Source organism: Salmo salar, chromosome ssa01 (genome assembly GCF_905237065.1).
Source record: "Salmo salar chromosome ssa01, Ssal_v3.1, whole genome shotgun sequence".
NCBI lineage: Eukaryota > Metazoa > Chordata > Actinopteri > Salmoniformes > Salmonidae > Salmo > Salmo salar.
Window position 1 is genome coordinate 162,904,990 of NC_059442.1, and position 19,373 is coordinate 162,924,362.

The window sequence follows — 19,373 nt, forward strand, 5'->3', positions numbered from 1 at the left end:
CCGGTACTATTAGGATGTATTCTTCTGCATGTCGTGACCGCCTTTGAGCCAGTGGATTACTGAACAAAACGCGCCAACAAAACAGAGTTTTTGGGACATAAAGAGGGACTTTATCGAACAAAATAAACATTTATTGTGTAGCTGGGACTCTTGGGACTGCAACCATATGAAGATCATCAAAGGTAAGTGATTAATTTTATCGCTATTTCTGACTTTTATAATTCATTTACTTGGTTGTAAAATGTTTGTATGCTTTGGTATGCATGGTATGCTTTCGCCGTAAAGCCTTTTTGAAATCTGACGCAGTGGCTGGATTAACAAGACATTAATCTTTAAGCCGATGTATAACACTTGTATTTTTATGAATGTTTAATTTTACTATTTCTGTATTTTGAATTTGGCGCTCTGCAATTTCACCGAATGTTGGCCAGGTGGGACGCGGCCCATAAGAAGTTTTAACACCCATCCGCTTAACCCGGATGCCAGCCGCACCAGTGTGTTGGAGGAAACACTGTTTAACTGACGACCGGGGTCAGCCTGCAAGCGCCCGGCCCACCACAAGGAATCACTAGAGTGCGATGAGCCATGTAAAGCCTCATCGGCCAAAACCTCCCCTAACCCGGACGACGCTGGGCAAAGCCAAGTCCTATGGGACTCCCAATCACAGCCGGTTGTGATACAGCCCGGGCTCGAACCTACAAGTGGATTCAGCACCACAGACATCGATCGGAATTCCCGCGATTTGACAGGTCCAACAGAGGAAAGTGGAAAATGCATTCTTTGACAAAATGATAAATGGAAAACAATAAGCAGTTTTTTTAATAACTTGATGTTCCGACACAGGCTTCTTACAGTCACTGACACCTTTTATGCAATGGGCATAATGAGTCCAAACGTTTCAGAGAAGCTGGACAGAAATAATGTCCGATATGAATAAAAAAGGGGAACGTTTGTTGACTGTTTTCTGCTTGTGATATTTTCAGAAAACATTGGTGATTTACATATGGCTACTGTGTGGGTGTCCGATGTAAAAATGAATTCCGTAACCAACTGAGTAACCGCTAAGACCAGCTTTTGGTCGGTCTTAAACATCCCTAGTTGCGCTGTCTGAAATTGGCATATTGGCGCATGTTTTTAAGGACACACCTCAAAAATAGAGCCCTCAATCTCTCAACTATCTGTTCTATCCTAATACTTCTCTCCCTGCCTCTTTCTTTCTCAGCTCTTTCAGTTTCTAACCCTCTGTGCCAAGTTCTTTCACTCTCTATCCTTTGCTCTCTCCCCTCAGTAGCTCCTGACTGTCTCTTGATTGCCCCAGAAGTGGCGTCAGAGTTACTTGGGTTTGTTTCATGGGAGAACCAATCGATTTCCCCAAATGTGTCTTTGGCCTTGGACATATTGACCCTTGCTTAGAGAATGAGGATAGTTGAGACTAGCATAGTTGTATTACTTACTGCTGTGTGGAGCTAAAGTTTGAGTTTAGCTAGAGTTTTGGCCTAAAAGGTTATTCATTGACTCGTATGAGCATTTTAATTAAGACTTGTTTACAGTTAAGTTTCTGCAGATATTACAGATTTTTTTAAACAAAAACTTTGAGCAAATTGTTCAACAACAACGGATGAGAAGGATGAATCTTCCCCCACCACAAGTTTCTCAACTTCAAGTGTGGTGCATAGAATCCCCTCTACTTACAAATTAAAACAGAAACAAAACAAGTGTAACTTTTATAAAGCGTAGCACTTCATTAAGAAACAAATGAATGGTTGGCCAAGTACTTGTTCAGTTAAGCATGTGTTAAGCTGCAATGCATTGAATTGGAAGTGGATTCCCATAACACAGAATGCATGCATTCTCTCACTAATACAATGAAACAGTCCCATGCATGGATACCAGTGTACTCAGAGGAACCACACACAGTGGAGGAGTCGGGTGGCAGCTTCTCGGTAGCTACTCCAGGAAGGAGTGCTCTTAAGCGGGCATTAGTGCAGGGAGAAGCAGAGTAGGGCAAGGGAGAGAGGGGTAGGAGGCATAAGCTCATTTCCAATAGACAGAGGGACCAGTGTCTTTCAGTCCTGGAGATCTAGACAGGGTGTGCAGGTTTTTATTCTAGCCCTTCACTAATACATCTGATTCAACAGTGCTCGAACAACCCCGGAGGGCCCAAGGACCAGGACTAAACAACACTGCCTCAGAAGGTCCCTCCCAAAGGAAACACACCCTCTTCGATAGTCATTGGGTTCGCTGAAGAACAGTCCCATTTCACGAATGTTTTTTGTCGCTCGTGGTCTCATATTGGCTTCTGAGGTTTGCAGTCTGTTGAGTGTGTGTGTGTGTCTGAGTGTGTGTATATGTGTGCAGGCGCAAGTTATGGCTAGTTAACTGAGCGCCCTATCACAACTGACACACAGAAAGGTCGACGTACCATGGGAAGCGTAGTGCCACTCTCACGCGCCGCTATCAGACATGGCTAGTATGGAATGTGCTACAAATAAAGCTGGCTAAACTTAGCTCCCCTGACGCTCTTGACTCCCGTACTGCAAATTAAATATCACTATCAAAGTGTTCATTCAGCATAAAAGTATGTTTTTCCCCCTTAAACAGGAATTGTTCGTAAGTATTGCAAAAGAAGTTGAAAGTAGCCTGGATGTAGTAGCCAGACTGTTCAAGCAATCGACAAGGATAGATCATTTTCAACAATGGCGAATTGGCTATGAAGCAACAACACACTGGCAACGGGCTATGTTGAAAGTGCCGAATCACTTTTAGGTCGTCCATCCTCAACTCCTTCAGGCCGCTGGAGACATATCAGTTACATGTTATGATGGCATCACCTGACAGCGCTCCTCCTTCCCTTTCTGCATATCGGGTGGGATTATAGTGGAAGCTCATGACAGAGCTCCCATGGGCCTTTGCATTATGCATAAAGGGGGTGTCGAGTTACGGTGAGTGAGCAAACGAGCCTCCTCCGAGACAAATTAAAACCCCTTTGAAGACCGTTGCTCATTTTGTAGAAAAGCCACAGTCACCTTCTCAATTTCAGTTTGTCTTGCAGATTGTATCGTCATTCATTCATTTGTGCTCATCACAATTGTAGTTTTGGTTCTGATAATGTAATGGCTTTAGATTTACTGTAACATGTAGCCCCATCTGCTGACAGACTGATGACTACACTTTCCACTTTTGTGGATGTTTGTCAGAATAAAACAGAGTTTAACATCTGTAGGTATCTTGCATCTTAATGTATTTATAAGAATTCTGAATAAATGAACGAATGAATGTCCTGTGTACAAAAGCATCAAAACGCCTAGCTCTGGTACAGGGCGTTAGTGCGCCTTTCTCAACTACTTAGTAGAATAGTTGAGAAAGGCGCACTGGACCAGAGCTACCAAACGCCTACTATTACAACGACTTCAACTCTGTTTAAATGAGGAAATGGAGAAAGTGGTAAACAAATGATCAGGATGGGGTTGGAGTAGGGGGAAGTTTCTAACACTGCTTCTTTACATGCCATGCAGTCTTCGTAAAACAAAGATGAAGCATCACACATGTTAGATGAGACAACAATGTTCTGAGACCCAGAGACTAGGCCTAATCTCGAGTCGAAACCCATAAACCAGACTTTGATCCATCCCTTCATGCCATGTCATTGGGATGTTCCATTGCAATTTTCCACAGGGGTGGAAAGATCTACCAGAGTGCACCACTAGGGAAGGATTTGGGGGGTGAGGTTTTAATGCCCAGAATACTAAACCATGTCTATAACTCTCTAAACCGTCAGCCTCTCTCTGGCTGTGATTGTCAATCAAATTTAGGGAGACAAATTTCCTGAATTCTCATTCAATCTGGTAATTTTTATTTTTTATTTTTATTTTTACCATTCTGCACATTAAAGATGAGGATGTATTGGATACACGTGCGTCTAACGTGGTTGGTCTGTGATGTGAGGTGTGAGCAGCAAGGCAGAGACAGGCACAGCATTCGTCCGTAACAGCATGGTCAGCGCGTGCTGTTAGTGTGTGTGGTGGGGGCTAACACTTTAGCAGACGCCTCCGTCATAAGGCCTTCATAACACTGTCATAACATGACAAAACATGACATAATGATACCGTCATTAAACAAGCCTTTGACGTGGCAGACGAGCCACGACAGCTCTCCTCTTATAAAAACTGAGCTTTTGCCGTTGTCACCAAAACAACGTTGCATGGGAAAGCTAGCAAACTAGCTAGCCGGCTAGCTTTGTTTTTCCCAAACCGGTTCTTGGGGACCCCAAGCTATTTTACACATTTTTTCAGCTATAACACTAGCACACCTGAATCAGATATGTTTTTTTCTTGAATAGACCAAAAATGTGCAACAGCTGGGGTCCTTGACAAACAGGCTGGGTAACATTGGGATTACATAGCTAGTTTTCCTAAACAACAGTTTGTGTTACGACTGTCAATAGTCAGGTGTCAAAAATGAACATGGTACTGATTGTGTCATAACCATGGCAGTGCATTGGCCTTTATGAAGAAGGGGTGAAACTAAGTGTTAGCGACTGGAGTTCGTCCGCAGGGCCTCACTTACTTTCCACTAATGACGGGCTCAGACCGTCGCGAGGTCAGGCCTGGCCTCTGCAGGTGGTTATTCCTATCGATAAGAACACAAAATGGAGGACACTGAGCGAGTCAGTTTTGTTGTGTCATTCAGGGTCTCTGTCTTGCGTCATTTCAACATCTTTTGCCCAGTTTAGCCTGCTGGGAGGTCAGATAGTCTGATGAGTGACTTTCTGTCCAGATGGTCTTAAATAAGGTCAGTATGACACCAGCGGAGTTAGACCTCGGTGCAACAGAGGAGTCAGGAAGACGGAGCATAGTTTGTACTCTGTCACCTTTCACAAAGAGGATGCAGTGACATAAATAGCCAATGTGCATCCTCATATGGAATGAACTGAGAAACAGAAGGCAACATTGAGAGCAGCACTGTGGAAGGTTAAGACAAACATGTAGGATACATATATTTAGACACAAGCAAGGATGACCTCAGTCCACTGTCTGTCTCTCAACAGAGAGAGGACAACATGACTTCAGTCTACTGTTCGATCCTCCTGATGGAAGGACAACATCCTGGTATGTACTTATAGGGCATTAAAGATAGGGCAGATGAATGCGGGGGAGGAGAGAGAGAGAGAGAGAGAGAGAGAGAGAGAGAAGAAGAGATGGAATTGAGGATTCAGTGTTTCCCCTATATTCATAGCTGAAAAAAATCCTAGGGGAAAAACTGGAGGATCCCATTGTATGTGGAGCGACAGAAGGACAGGGGTTGGCAACCCTGGTTCTGAGTGCCTCCGGTACTGCAGGATTGCGTTCTAACCAGGCACCACACCTGTCTCTACTAATTACCTCACCAACTGAGAAAATCCATTAATTGATCAATTCAATTGGATACATTTCACCAACATGGTATTCCATGTCTAAAGCAAAACTTTAGGTACCTCCAGCACACCAGGACCAGAGTTGCTAACTCCCCTGCTCCAGGGGCTCCACAGTTTCTCAATGTAATTTCCCATAAGAAACCCACTGATTCAAGAGGAGTGACTGAGTCAAAAGTATATTATAGCTATGTTTACACAGTCAGACCAATTCTGATATTTTATTTACCACTAATTAGTCTTTTGACCAAGCAGATCAACTATTTTGCCAGTAATTGGGCCAAATATCAGAATTGTGCTACCTGTGTAAACACAGTCTATGAGTCCAGAGGGCATATTCAGTGTCATTTATTGCAATGACTGATTATGTGCCGAGGTCAACAAGGTCAAAGTCATGCTGTGTAGAAGACAGAGAGAGAGCCTGGTGCCCTGGTCTGTAATGTCTGTTTAAATACCATGATGACTAGTGGGAACAGACTCATGATACTTCCTGGGAAAAGTGTCTCGTATGAGATGTACTACTTCAGATGAAAGTCGCTAGTCCAGATTACAGGCCACAAAAGTCCCATTTGGAGGATCATTATTTTTAGCCATTCAATAATAGATTCTTACACATATTTGAACTTGGGAGGGGTAAGTTTGTATTACATTTGTATGGAAAATTCAGCCACAGGTCACCTACTTGGTACATATTGGCGGGCCGATGAGTGATTTACTATCGAGGCAGCTGAATAACAGGCTCATTACTTCTGGGTAGTTTAGTAGTGAATATTTTCCAATACTTTCGACCTGACCTGATCTCAACAAACTCTCTGGGAGACAAAATGGAACATAACATTCAAGTCATGTTTAGGTGGCACCAAATCCACCTTCGCTTTCAATTTAAAATTTCATATCGATCATTTCATTTAGTTTCAATCACTGTTAAAGACCACTCTTTGACTTACCATAACATAACACAATGTATATTCTCCTGATGGAAACACATGCTTGTTTTAACATCTTTAGAACAATTGTTCAGATTAGGGATGTCAATGGTTAGTTCGTTAGCTCATTAGCTAGCCAAAATAAATTCGCCAGGTAAGATGATCAGTTTAATGGTTATAATGTGTATTATTAGAGAAAGTCACAATCAACAATGGTTTAGAAAGGGAGAAGAAGTACAAGAGATATGTAAGATTTGCGCTCACATGTCACTGGCGATGGAGGAGTTTCTGGACATGGACTTGGGTGACAGGTCGTAGTCCGAGTCCGAGCGATATAGGAAGGACTCTCTCCGCTGACTGTGGACAAAGTTGGCCTGCAGGATGAGCCCTGACCCTGGACTGGCCATGGGGTCCAGGGGGCTGCGTCCCGATGATGTGCCATTGTCCACATCGAAGCTACGGAGAGACAGACAGATTAAATGTTAGAAGAGAGGTGTTCACATTCACAGTCCAAAAATATGCTTTTGCTCAATAGCGTTGGAAGATGTACCCATTTTTGCCCAATGAGGTAATTTATGGACAGTATTTCTGGAGAGCACCCCCAGAGGTAAAAGTTCCTTATTGAACCACGTGAGTATAGTCTCGGTAGATCTACCTGACTATATCCTCTGTAGAACTACCTGACTATATCCTCTGTAGAACTACCTGACTATATCCTCTGTAGAACTACCTGACTATATCCTCTGTAGAACTACCTGACTATATCCTCTGTAGAACTACCTGACTATATCCTCTGTAGAACTACCTGACTATATCCTCTGTAGAACTACCTGACTATATCCTCTGTAGAACTACCTGACTATATCCTCTGTAGAACTACCTGACTATATCCTCTGTAGAACTACCTGACTATATGACTATATCCTCTGGAGAACTACCTGAGTATAGTCTCTGTAGAACTACCTGACTATATCTTCTGTAGAACTACCTGAGTATAGTCTCTGTAGAACTACCTGACTATATCCTTTGTAGAACTACCTGACTATATCCTCTGTAGAACTACCTGACTATAGCTGTAGAACTACCTGACTATATCCTCTGTAGAACTACCTGACTATATCCTCTGTAGAACTACCTGACTATATTGACATTTACATTTTAGTCATTTAGCAGACGCTCTTATCCAGAGCAACTTACAGTAGTACTCAGGTAGATCTACAGAGACTATACTCAGGTAGTTCTACAGAGGATATAGTCAGGTAGTTCTACAGAGGATATAGTCAGGTAGCTCTATAGAGGATCAAGTCAGGTAGTTCTACAGAGGATACAATCAGGTAGTTCTACAGAGGATATAGTCAGGTAGTTCTACAGAGAATATAGTCCTCTGTAGAACTACCTGACTATATCCTCTGTAGAACTACCTGACTATATCCTCTGTAGAACTACCTGAGTATAGTCTCTGTAGAACTACCTGACTATATCCTCTGTAGAACTACTTGAGTATAGTCTCTGTAGAACTACCTGACTATATCCTCTGTAGAACTACCTGACTATATCCTCTGTAGAACTACCTGACTATATCCTCTGGAGAACTACCTGCATATATCCTCTGTAGAACTACCTGCGTATAGTCTCTGTAGAACTACCTGCGTATAGTCTCTGTAGAACTACCTGCGTATAGTCTCTGTAGAACTACCTGCGTATAGTCTCTGTAGAACTACCTGAGTATATTCTCTGTAGAACTACCTGCGTATATTCTCTGTAGAACTACCTGCGTATAGCCTCTGTAGAACTACCTGCGTATATCCTCTGTAGAACTACCTGCGTATAGTCTCTGTAGAACTACCTGCGTTTAGTCTCTGTAGAACTACCTGCGTTTAGTCTCTGTAGAACTACCTGCGTTTAGTCTCTGTAGAACTACCTGCGTATATCCTCTGTAGAACTACCTGCGTATATCCTCTGTAGAACTACCTGCGTATAGTCTCTGTAGAACTACCTGACTATAGTCTCTGTAGAACTACCTGACTATATCCTCTGTAGAACTACCTGAGTATATCCTCTGTAGAACTACCTGCGTATAGTCTCTGTAGAACTACCTGACTATATCCTCTGTAGAACTACCTGCGTATATACTCTGTAGAACTACCTGCGTATAGTCTCTGTAGAACTACCTGCGTATAGTCTCTGTAGAACTACCTGCGTGTGGTCTCTGTAGAACTACCTGACTATATCCTCTGTAGAACTACCTGACTATATCCTCTGTAGAACTACCTGAGTATATCCTCTGTAGAACTACCTGCATATATCCTCTGTAGAACTACCTGCGTATAGTCTCTGTAGAACTACCTGCGTATAGTCTCTGTAGAACTACCTAAGTATAGTCTCTGTAGAACTACCTGCGTATAGTCTCTGTAGAACTACCTGAGTATAGTCTATATAGAACTGCGTTGTGATAATATGCAACACAGGTCAGGAAACTGACTATAGGAGACTAGCGTGTAGATGTGGAATCTCCAGACACATAGACACAGGTGAGTTAACTAGCACAGCTAATTAGGCTGGTCAGTCAAGCTACAATGATGTCGTTGTCCTCCTGCTCCAATTAAGAATGGAATTCACCCATGTTCCCTAAGTTAGCGTCTGCCACAGTGGCAGCACAAGGAGGGGGGAACCTGGAGAAAGCCTGCACACACACACACACACAATAGACAGATGCATGCATGCAAACACGCTCACACAAACACAGACGTACAGACACACACAGGATCACACACACAAGGGATTCCCCAGTGTGACATTGGGACCACACCAGGTCCCCTACCTACATCATCATCGGCCTTATCTGTTTAAAGACTCTCCCTGAAGACAATTCAGCCGAAGTGGGCCACCTCACAAGGAGGCCTGGGGTATGATGAGAGCTGGCTGTATTCATGCTTCCGATTGTCCTCTGTCTCTACTCTATCCAGTACGTCAGTCTTTGTGTGACTCACAGGGCTATTAGGGATTATGAATGTCTACGCCATCATGATCCAGTTCTTCCATTGCATTGAAAAGTGTAACAGTGACTTCTCCTGTGTCTTGCTTCGTATCCATGTCTCAGTGTTCTTCATTTCTCATAGTTAGGAATGTTTTACCAAATCTTTATGAAACTCGGAATTAGGAGTGCCGACAACTTTAGGCACGGACTGTCCAAAAGTACAGTAGCCCTGTCTAAAAGTGATCAATGAGTAGAAATGCCAATCTCAGTTATAGAAATCTATAGCGCTTACATGTACACAGTCAATTTCCTGTAAATCCACCTTCATGATAATAATAATGGTGTCAGTGAGGAACTACAGTCCTCTTCATTAGAACCAGACATCTTCATGATAATAATAATGGTGTCAGTGAGGAACTACAGTCCTCTTCATTAGAACCAGACATCTTCATGATAATAATAATGGTGTCAGTGTGGAACTACAGTCCTCTTCATTAGAACCAGACATTTTCATGATAATTATAATAATGGTGTCAGTGTGGAACTACAGTCCTCTTCATTAGAACCAGACATCTTCATGATAATAATAATGGTGTCAGTGTGGAACTACAGTCCTCTTCATTAGAACCAGACATTTTCATGATAATAATAATAATGGTGTCAGTGTGGAACTACAGTCCTCTTCATTAGAACCAGACATCTTCATGATAATAATAATAATGGTGTCAGTGAGGAACTACAGTCCTCTTCGTTAGAACCAGACATCTTCATGATAATAATAATGGTGTCAGTGAGGAACTACAGTCCTCTTCGTTAGAACCAGACATCTTCATGATAATAATAATGGTGTCAGTGTGGAACTACAGTCCTCTTCATTAGAACCAGACATCTTCATGATAATAATAATGGTGTCAGTGAGGAACTACAGTCCTCTTCGTTAGAACCAGACATCTTCATGATAATAATAATGGTGTCAGTGAGGAACTACAGTCCTCTTCATTAGAACCAGACATCTTCATGATAATAATAATGGTGTCAGTGGGGAACTACAGTCCTCTTCATTAGAACCAGACATCTTCATGATAATAATAATAATGGTGTCAGTGTGGAACTACAGTCCTCTTCATTAGAACCAGACATCTTCATGATAATAATAATGGTGTCAGTGAGGAACTACAGTCCTCTTCATTAGAACCAGACATCTTCAGGACATCACAAAGGGAGGATGCCAGAAGAAAAAGGCCATGGAAAGAATCATAGTTTAAGTTCACTGTGTTCTCTGGAAGCAGATAATGAACAATTATTTTTTGATTCCTCTCCTAAAAAGGAGAAGAGGAGCCGGTCCTGCTGACAAAATAAGAACACCTTGACAAGAGAACACCATCATTCAAGGTGTATTTATCTTTTACTTCTCTTTTCAACTTGTGGAACCTTGTGTTTTGGCTCCGGGAGTGAAAAATGTGCCAGTGCTGCAACCATCTCTCTGAGGCCAAGGATATAATTCTGAACTCTCATTTCTCACTTTGTTTTTCTGGTTCAGTACTTTTTCTTCTCGTTTTAAATGCATTTTATTTTAAAGAGGCTATACAGAACTTTTCCTATAGTGGTGCTCAAGCCAAAAGGGGTCATCTGAATGGACAGAAATAGTGTCAATAAATTACCTAATTGGGCAGAAAAGGACACATCTCACCAAAGTGTATTTCTAACCAAAGAAATGCAGAGTAAGTACTGATGTCCTGACACTAGTCAAAACTACCCATCTACTCATTCCTACCCTGGCTGTACAGATGTAGGATCTTAACTTGATCACCATGTTGCAGGAGAACTTTCCTGCAATGCAGGACATTTAAAACGTGTAGTGTATTTGATGGTTAAAAAGGCTTCTGAAGTTTGTAATTGTATTTTCCTGCTGTAGCAAACTGGCTCAAATGAAGATCCAACATCTGTGCATACCCTTGGAACTTTCAGTCAGAGAGACAAAGAGTCCTATTCCCCACATACTCTACTGCTGACTGAAGAGTCCTATTCCCCACATACTCTACTGCTGACTGAAGAGTCCTATTCCCCACATACTCTACTGCTGACTGAAGAGTCCTATTCCCCACATACTCTACTGCTGACTGAAGAGTCCTATTCCCCACATACTCTACTGCTGACTGAAGAGTCCTTTGTGTGTGAGAAACCTATTCAGTGGGCCTCTAAGACCTTTTCCCTAGCACACACACACACACACACACACACACACACACACACACACACACACACACACGCTTTGAGAATTACAGTAGTGCCGGCCTGCACTCTGCTCAAAGGGCAGCCAGGTAGCAAATGATCCGTCATCTCCTGAACTCCATGTGACACCCCACTACGTCCAATACTCAGCCCAGACACCTCTCCCAATACTCAGCCCAGACACACCCCACTCTCCCAATACTCAGCCCAGACACCTCTCCCAATACACAGCCCAGACACCTCTCCCAATACTCAGCCCAGACACCTCTCCCAATACTCAGCCCAGACACCTCTCCCAATACTCAGCCCAGACACCTCTCCCAATACTCAGCCCAGACACCTCTCCCAATACTCAGCCCAGACACCTGTCCACACAACACACAGACACCCATCTATGAAACCATAACATACTGTATAGGATCCATCTATTAACATCTATGAAACCATAACATACTGTATAGGATCCATCTATTAACATCTATGAAACCATAACATACTGTATAGGATCCATCTATTAACATCTATGAAACCATAACATACTGTATAGGATCCATCTATTAACATCTATGAAACCATAACATACTGTATAGGATCCATCTATTAACATCTATGAAACCATAACATACTGTATAGGATCCATCTATTAACATCTATGAAACCATAACATACTGTATAGGATCCATCTATTAACATCTATGAAACCATAACATACTGTATAGGATCCATCTATTAACATCTATGAAACCATAACATACTGTATAGGATCCATCTATTAACATCTATGAAACCATAACATACTGTATAGGATCCATCTATTAACATCTATGAAACCATAACATACTGTATAGGATCCATCTATTAACATCTATGAAACCATAACATACTGTATAGGATCCATCTATTAACATCTATGAAACCATAACATACTGTATAGGATCCATCTATTAACATCTATGAAACCATAACATACTGTATAGGATCCATCTATTAACATCTATGAAACCATAACATACTGTATAGGATCCATCTATTAACATCTATGAAACCATAACATACTGTATAGGATCCATCTATTAACATCTATGAAACCATAACATACTGTATAGGATCCATCTATTAACATCTATGAAACCATAACATACTGTATAGGATCCATCTATTAACATCTATGAAACCATAACATACTGTATAGGATCCATCTATTAACCTGCGTAACTTCTCTGTCCAAGTCATCATATCTACAGCACAACTGTAGCTTGGACTGTGTGTTTATGCTGTTCTACATTTATGGCTTAGCTAACTAGAACAGAACCCTGAAACCTACGGTTGAACACTGACCAGAACCCAACAAATGATTCCCCTTCATTTGGCGCCAATAACCTGAAAATCAGTCCCAGTCTAAACAACCTCAGTCCAGAGGTTTAGCAGAGGGTATTGTGATACTTCCCTGGGGGAAGCATGAGGTAGAGAAAGAGCTCAAAGTGCAATGTCTCAGTATCTGTGTGTGTGTGTGTGTGTGTGTGTGTGCACCTGTTTGTGTGTGCAGGCTTGCTTGAGTGTGTGAGTTTTCTAGGAGAAGATTTGTATGTTTTTAAAGAGGTAATCCTACAAGCTTTTAATGTCTCAGTGTTGCAGTCATATCACACAAGCTTCTCCCACAGGACGGCCGGAAAGGAGACAATAGGAAAGGTGAATCAGTTTGACCGGTTGTAATATGCCCATTTACAGCAGTGGTTACCAACCAGCCGAGTGACTGGTCTATCTTCATTCCTAGTCCATCACCAAGCATTTCAGTAGAAATGTCAATGATAAAGGCTTGCACTCCTTTTTCATGTTCATGCATTTGATAGGCAAAGTGTTCCCATTTTGAACCATTTCATTTGTCTGAAAAGACCGGGGGAGATCTGTGGCTAAATTAAGTGCACCTACTGCGCTGGCCAATCGGATAGCTCAAATCTCCGTAGCTATAGCTTCCACGAACCCGGCCACAGCAAAGTTTGATACTAGCCTACGTGAGATTTCAGAACTTTTAAAACCATGACCAGAGAGAGACTGTCAAAGAACAGAGCAAAGAGCTGCGGTTTGTATGAGTGAGTTCATGTCTAAGTTTTTATTCAACACTGTCAACACTGCTTTTATTCAACACTATTACAAAACATAAATTGCGCTTCTCCCTACTTCCACTCGCACTGCAGCTGCAATGAATGAGTAGCCAAGTGTATCGATAGCCCTGCATTTCTATTATTATTAGCAGCTCGTAGTGTCTATTTTAATATCTAGGAATACTTAACTTTCTCTGGTCATAGGAACAACATGAATTTGTGCACGAGGCAGATGCGGTGAGTTTCGCCATCAGGTGGAAGACGGTGTCCCCTCTCTCTGGTCAGTCTCACAGGAGGAAAGGAAGGAGAGAGCAGGGACCATGAGAGGCGGACCCTCTGCTGCTCGCTTCCTCCCTCCGTTGAGACTAATGCCGTGTTCAAAGCAACTGGGAAATCGGAAATCTCTGACTTCCGACTTCAGTGCGTTCAAGACAACTGCCATTTTTGAACGGTCACCCAACTTGGAATTCCAAGTCGGAAACTTTGGCATCTTTCTAGAGCTCAGACTTTCCAACCTGAAGATCACTGACGCCATGATTTGACACAGTTTTTTCCCCCCAGAGTTCCCAGTTGTTTCCAAAGCACCATGACCATCCCATGCAGGTAGCCTACCATCAGTCCAGTAAAATAAAAATAACAATTATTTGCAAATGATTTGAACTTATGCTCAGCTGTACCTCACAAGTGCTATACCAACTGATGTATTTTGTTATCAAAGCTAGAGTTTTAAAATATAATATGGTCTGAGAAGAACAATAACGGCAGGCCAGGCATATAGTCAATATGCTGTGATAATGTATTAGACCAGGCATATAGTCAATATGCTGTGATAATGTATTAGGCCAGGCATATAGTCAATATGCTGTGATAATGTATCAGGCCAGGCATATAGTCAATATGCTGTGATAATGTATCAGGCCAGGCATATAGTCAATATGCTGTGATAATGTATTAGGTCAGGCATATAGTCAATATGCTGTGATAATGTATTAGGTCAGGCATATAGTCAATATGCTGTGATAATGTATTAGGCCTACTGCACAAACCTCATTTCTACAGAAATGTTTTTGTTAGGTTAATGTTAAGTTTTTTTAAAAGGCGCACAATGCAGAAATCGCTCCGCCATTTCTTGGTTGCAAAAATGTAAATAGGTCACCTAATTTCAATTTATGTGAACTAACAAGCAAGTATAGTGTAGAGAATCATTGTACCATCTAAACCGCTGTCAAATATCTTTCCATAACCAAAAATATTGCATTTTTAGCTGTTTGAAGCTGGTGTACAAAACCGAAAGTAAAAGACGCAAAAACAAAACTTAAAAACAGGACGCATAGAAATAGCGCACATAGAATAGATAGGTTCTTAGACTTGCTTTCGATGCGAATGACAGATCTATAACTCACATTTCTATGTGAATTTGGTCAGTTCGCCCAAAAAGTGACATATTGCAGCTTTAAGTCATGTAAAATAATCATCTGAGCGGTAGAGCTATGCTTACTTTTTGACTGAGAAAGTCATCTTGACTCATAAAATGGTTGGTGTCCACTGATTTAGAGTAATACAATGGCTTTCCTTGTAATACTATGGATGTCAGAGCCGTCTTTTACCTTCCGCTGAGGCTAGATGATATGACGATGCAAGTGTGTGTGCACATGCGTATGTCCGTGTTGTTCTGTGCCTGTGGTCCCATGGGGCCCTGTCCCTTGTGTGTCTGTGTTAGTGTGGCAGGTGCTGACGCACGGCTGCGACCCGGGGCCCTCAGGGGACACAGAGATAACAGAGCAGAGGATGGCCCAACCATTCAGCTTGAGCAGCGACGTGATGTCGATGTGACACAGAAGGAGTTATTCATGAAAGGGATGGAGACACACTGAGGTAGTGGAGAGAGAGAGAGAAAGGGACAGAAAAAAAGTGAGGATAAGAAAGGAAAGAGAAGATTGGGAGAGGAAATGAGAAACAGAGTGGGAGAAGGAAAAATGGAGGGAGAGAGGGAAAGATTAGGGAGATGTACAAGGACAGAAAGAAGGAGGGAGGAAGGGGGAGAAGGGGTGGACTGAGAGTCAGGAAGAGAATGAAAGAGAAGACAGGGAGAGGAAGGGAGAGAATGAGAGAAGACAGGGATAGAATGAGAGAGAATGAGAGAGAAGACATGGAGAGGGAGAGACAGAGAGAGACGGAGAGAATGAGAGAGAAGACAGGGAGAGGAAGGGAGAGAATGAGAGCGAAGACATGGAGGGGGGAGACAGAGAGAGACGGAGAGAATGAGAGAAAAGACACAGAGTGGGAGAATGAGAGAGAGACAAGGAGAGGGAGAATGAGAGAGAGAGACAGGGAAAGGGAGCGTGAGAATGAGAGAGAGACAGGGAGAGACAGGGAGAGAATGAGAGAGAGACAGGGAGGTGGAGGGAGAGAATGAGAGAGAGACAGGGAGGTGGAGGGAGAGAATGAGAGAGAGACAGGGAGATGGAGGGAGAGAATGATAGAGAGACAGGGAGAGGGAGGGAGAGAATGAGAGAGAGACAGAGGGAGGGGGAGAATGAGAGAGAGACAGGGAGAGGGAGGGAGAGAATGAGAGAGAGACAGGGAGAGAATGAGAGAGAGAGAGGGAGAGGGAGGGGAGAATGAGAGAGAGACAGGGAGAGAATGAGAGAGAGACGGGAGAGAATGAGAGAGAGACAGGGAGAGAATGAGAGAGAATGAGAGAGAACAGGGAGAGAATGAGAGAGAAGACAGAGAGAGAATTAGAGAGACGACAGGGAGAGAATGAGAGAGAATGAGAGATAAGACATGGAGAGGAAGGGAGAGAATGAGAGATAAGACATGGAGAGGAAGGGAGAGAATGAGAGAAGACAGGGAGAGAATGAGAGATAAGACATGGAGAGGAAGGGAGAGAATGAGAGAAGACAGGGAGAGAATGAAAGATAAGACATGGAGAGGAAGGGAGAGAATGAGAGAGAGAGAGGGAGAGGGAGGGGAGAATGAGAGAGAGACAGGGAGAGAATGAGAGAGAGACAGGGAGAGAATGAGAGAGAGACAGGGAGAGAATGAGAGAGAATGAGAGAGAACAGGGAGAGAATGAGAGAGAAGACAGAGAGAGAATTAGAGAGACGACAGGGAGAGAATGAGAGATAAGACATGGAGAGGAAGGGAGAGAATGAGAGATAAGACATGGAGAGGAAGGGAGAGAATGAGAGATAAGACATGGAGAGGAAGGGAGAGAATGAGAGAAGACAGGGAGAGAATGAGAGATAAGACATGGAGAGGAAGGGAGAGAATGAGAGAAGACATGGAGAGAATGAGAGAGAAGACAGGGTGAGGAAGGGAGGAAAGGGAAAGAATGAGAGAAGACAGGGAGAGGGAGGGGGAAAATGAGAGAGTGACAGGGAGAGGGAGAGGGAGAATGAGAGAGAGACAGGGAGAGGGAGTGAGAGAATGAGAGCGAGACAGGGAGATGGAGGGAGAGAATGAGAGAGAGACAGGGAGATGAGGGAGAGAATGAGAGCGAGACAGGGAGATGGAGGGAGAGAATGAGAGAGAGACAGGGAGAGGGAGGGAGAGAATGAGAGAGAGACAGGGAGATGAGGGAGAGAATGAGAGAGAGACAGGGAGATGGAGGGAGAGAATGAGAGAGAGACAGGGAGAGGGAGTGAGAGAATGAGAGCGAGACAGGGAGATGGAGGGAGAGAATGAGAGAGAGACAGGGAGATGAGGGAGAGAATGAGAGCGAGACAGGGAGATGGAGGGAGAGAATGAGAGAGAGACAGGGAGAGGGAGGGAGAGAATGAGAGAGAGACAGGGAGATGAGGGAGAGAATGAGAGAGAGACAGGGAGATGGAGGGAGAGAATGAGAGAGAGACAGGGAGAGAATGAGAGAGAGACAGGGTTGAGGGAGGGGAGAATGAGAGAGAGACAGGGAGAGAATGAGAGAGAGACAGGGAGAGGGAGGGGAGAATGAGAGAGAGACAGGGAGAGACAGGGAGAGAATGAGAGAGAGACAGGGAGAGAGGGAGAGAGAAGACAGACAGAAGGCGGAGAGAATGAGAGAGAAGACAGGGAGAGAGGGAGAGAGAAGACAGGACAGAAGGCGGAGAGAATGAGAGAGAAGACAGGGAGAGAAAGAGAGAAGACAGGGTGAGGAAGGGAGAGAATGAGAGGGAGGGGAGAATGAGAGCGAGACAGGGAGAGAATGAGAGAGAGACAGGGAGAGGGAGGGGAGAATGAGAGCGAGACAGGGAGAGACTGGGAGAGACTGGGAGAGACAGGGAGAGACAGGGAGAGAATGAGAGAGAGACAGGGAGAGAATGAGAGAGAGACAGGGAGAGACAGGGAGAGAATGAGAGAGAGACAGGGAGAGAATGAGAGAGAGACAGGGAGAGAATGAGAGAGAGACAGGGAGAGAAGGGAGAGAATGAGAGAGAGACAGGGAGAGACAGGGAGAGAATGAGAGAGAGACAGGGAGAGAATGAGAGAGACAGGGAGAGGGAGGGAGGTGCCACCCTTGGCCCACTTTTTCAGAGATCATCTCTAGCTTGAGCACCAATGAGAAGAGAGCTCTTCAAACACACAAGGAAGCATGCACGTACACACAGACACACAGACACACACACACACACACACACACACACACACTGCCTGAAGAGGTGCCTGCACTGTTTCAAAGGACTTTGGAGAAACCAGTGCAGGGTATTCTATATCGGTGGTCACATTGCAGTTGCTTGACCCCACTACCATATTTATCACACATATGTCATATGTAATGTTTACTACTGCATATATGGTTGCTCTAACTGTGGCTGTAGGAGAGTCTATAGAGGCTGAGGGTGTCCAACAATGTATACCGTAATAAAGACAGGACAGGGGAGCAGCTGTCTGTTAGACAGGACAGGAAAAACTGTCTGTTAGACAGTACAGGGGAGCAGCTGTCTGTTAGACAGGACAGGAAAAACTGTCTGTTAGACAGGACAAGAGAGCAGCTGTCTGCTAGACAGGACAGGAAAGGAGAGCAGCTGTCTGCTAGACAGGACAGGAAAGGAGAGCAGCTGTCTGTTAGACAGGACAGGAAAGGAGAGCAGCTGTCTGCTAGACAGGACAGGAAAGGAGAGCAGCTGTCTGTTAGACAGGACAGGAAAGGAGAGCAGCTGTCTGTTAGACAGTACAGGGGAGCAGCTGTCTGTTAGACAGGACAGGAAAAACTGTCTGTTAGACAGGACAAGAGAGCAGCTGTCTGCTAGACAGGACAGGAAAGGAGAGCAGCTGTCTGCTAGACAGGACAGGAAAGGAGAGCAGCTGTCTGTTAGACAGGACAGGAAAGGAGAGCAGCTGTCTGCTAGACAGGACAGGAAAGGAGAGCAGCTGTCTGTTAGACAGGACAGGAAAGGAGAGCAGCTGTCTGTTAGACAGGACAGGAAAGGAGAGCAGCTGTCTGTTAGACAGGACAGGAAAGGAGAGCAGCTGTCTGTTAGACAGGACAGGAGAGCAGCTGTCTGTTAGACAGGACAGGACAGGAGAGCAGCTGTCTGTTAGACAGGACAGGACAGGAGAGCAGCTGTCTGTTAGACAGGACAGGACAGGAGAGCAGGACAGGACAGGAGAGCAGCTGTCTGCTAGACAGGACAGGAAAGGAGAGCAGCTGTCTGTTAGACAGGACAGGAAAGGAGAGCAGCTGTCTGTTAGACAGGACAGGAAAGGAGAGCAGCTGTCTGCTAGACAGGACAGGAAAGGAGAGC

General features: G+C 43.8%; 1 protein-coding gene across 11 annotated transcripts in view; it reads right to left on the reverse strand.

The window, feature by feature from the left end:
• LOC106571288 (cAMP-specific 3',5'-cyclic phosphodiesterase 4D) overlaps positions 1-19,373 on the reverse strand; it is a 388,079-nt gene that overhangs the window by 52,364 nt on the left and 316,342 nt on the right. For 6 of the 11 annotated variants that reach the window (XM_014144187.2, XM_014144227.2, XM_014144236.2 and 3 more), the window contains 2 exons: positions 6,601-6,792; positions 4,567-4,629 (listed from right to left, as the gene is read on the reverse strand). In XM_014144187.2, the coding sequence (XP_013999662.1) occupies positions 4,567-4,629; positions 6,601-6,792 (255 nt within the window). The remainder of the gene's footprint in view (positions 1-4,566; positions 4,630-6,600; positions 6,793-19,373) is intronic. The other 5 variants (XM_014144196.2, XM_014144256.2, XM_045693570.1 and 2 more) reach the window with 1 other exon arrangement.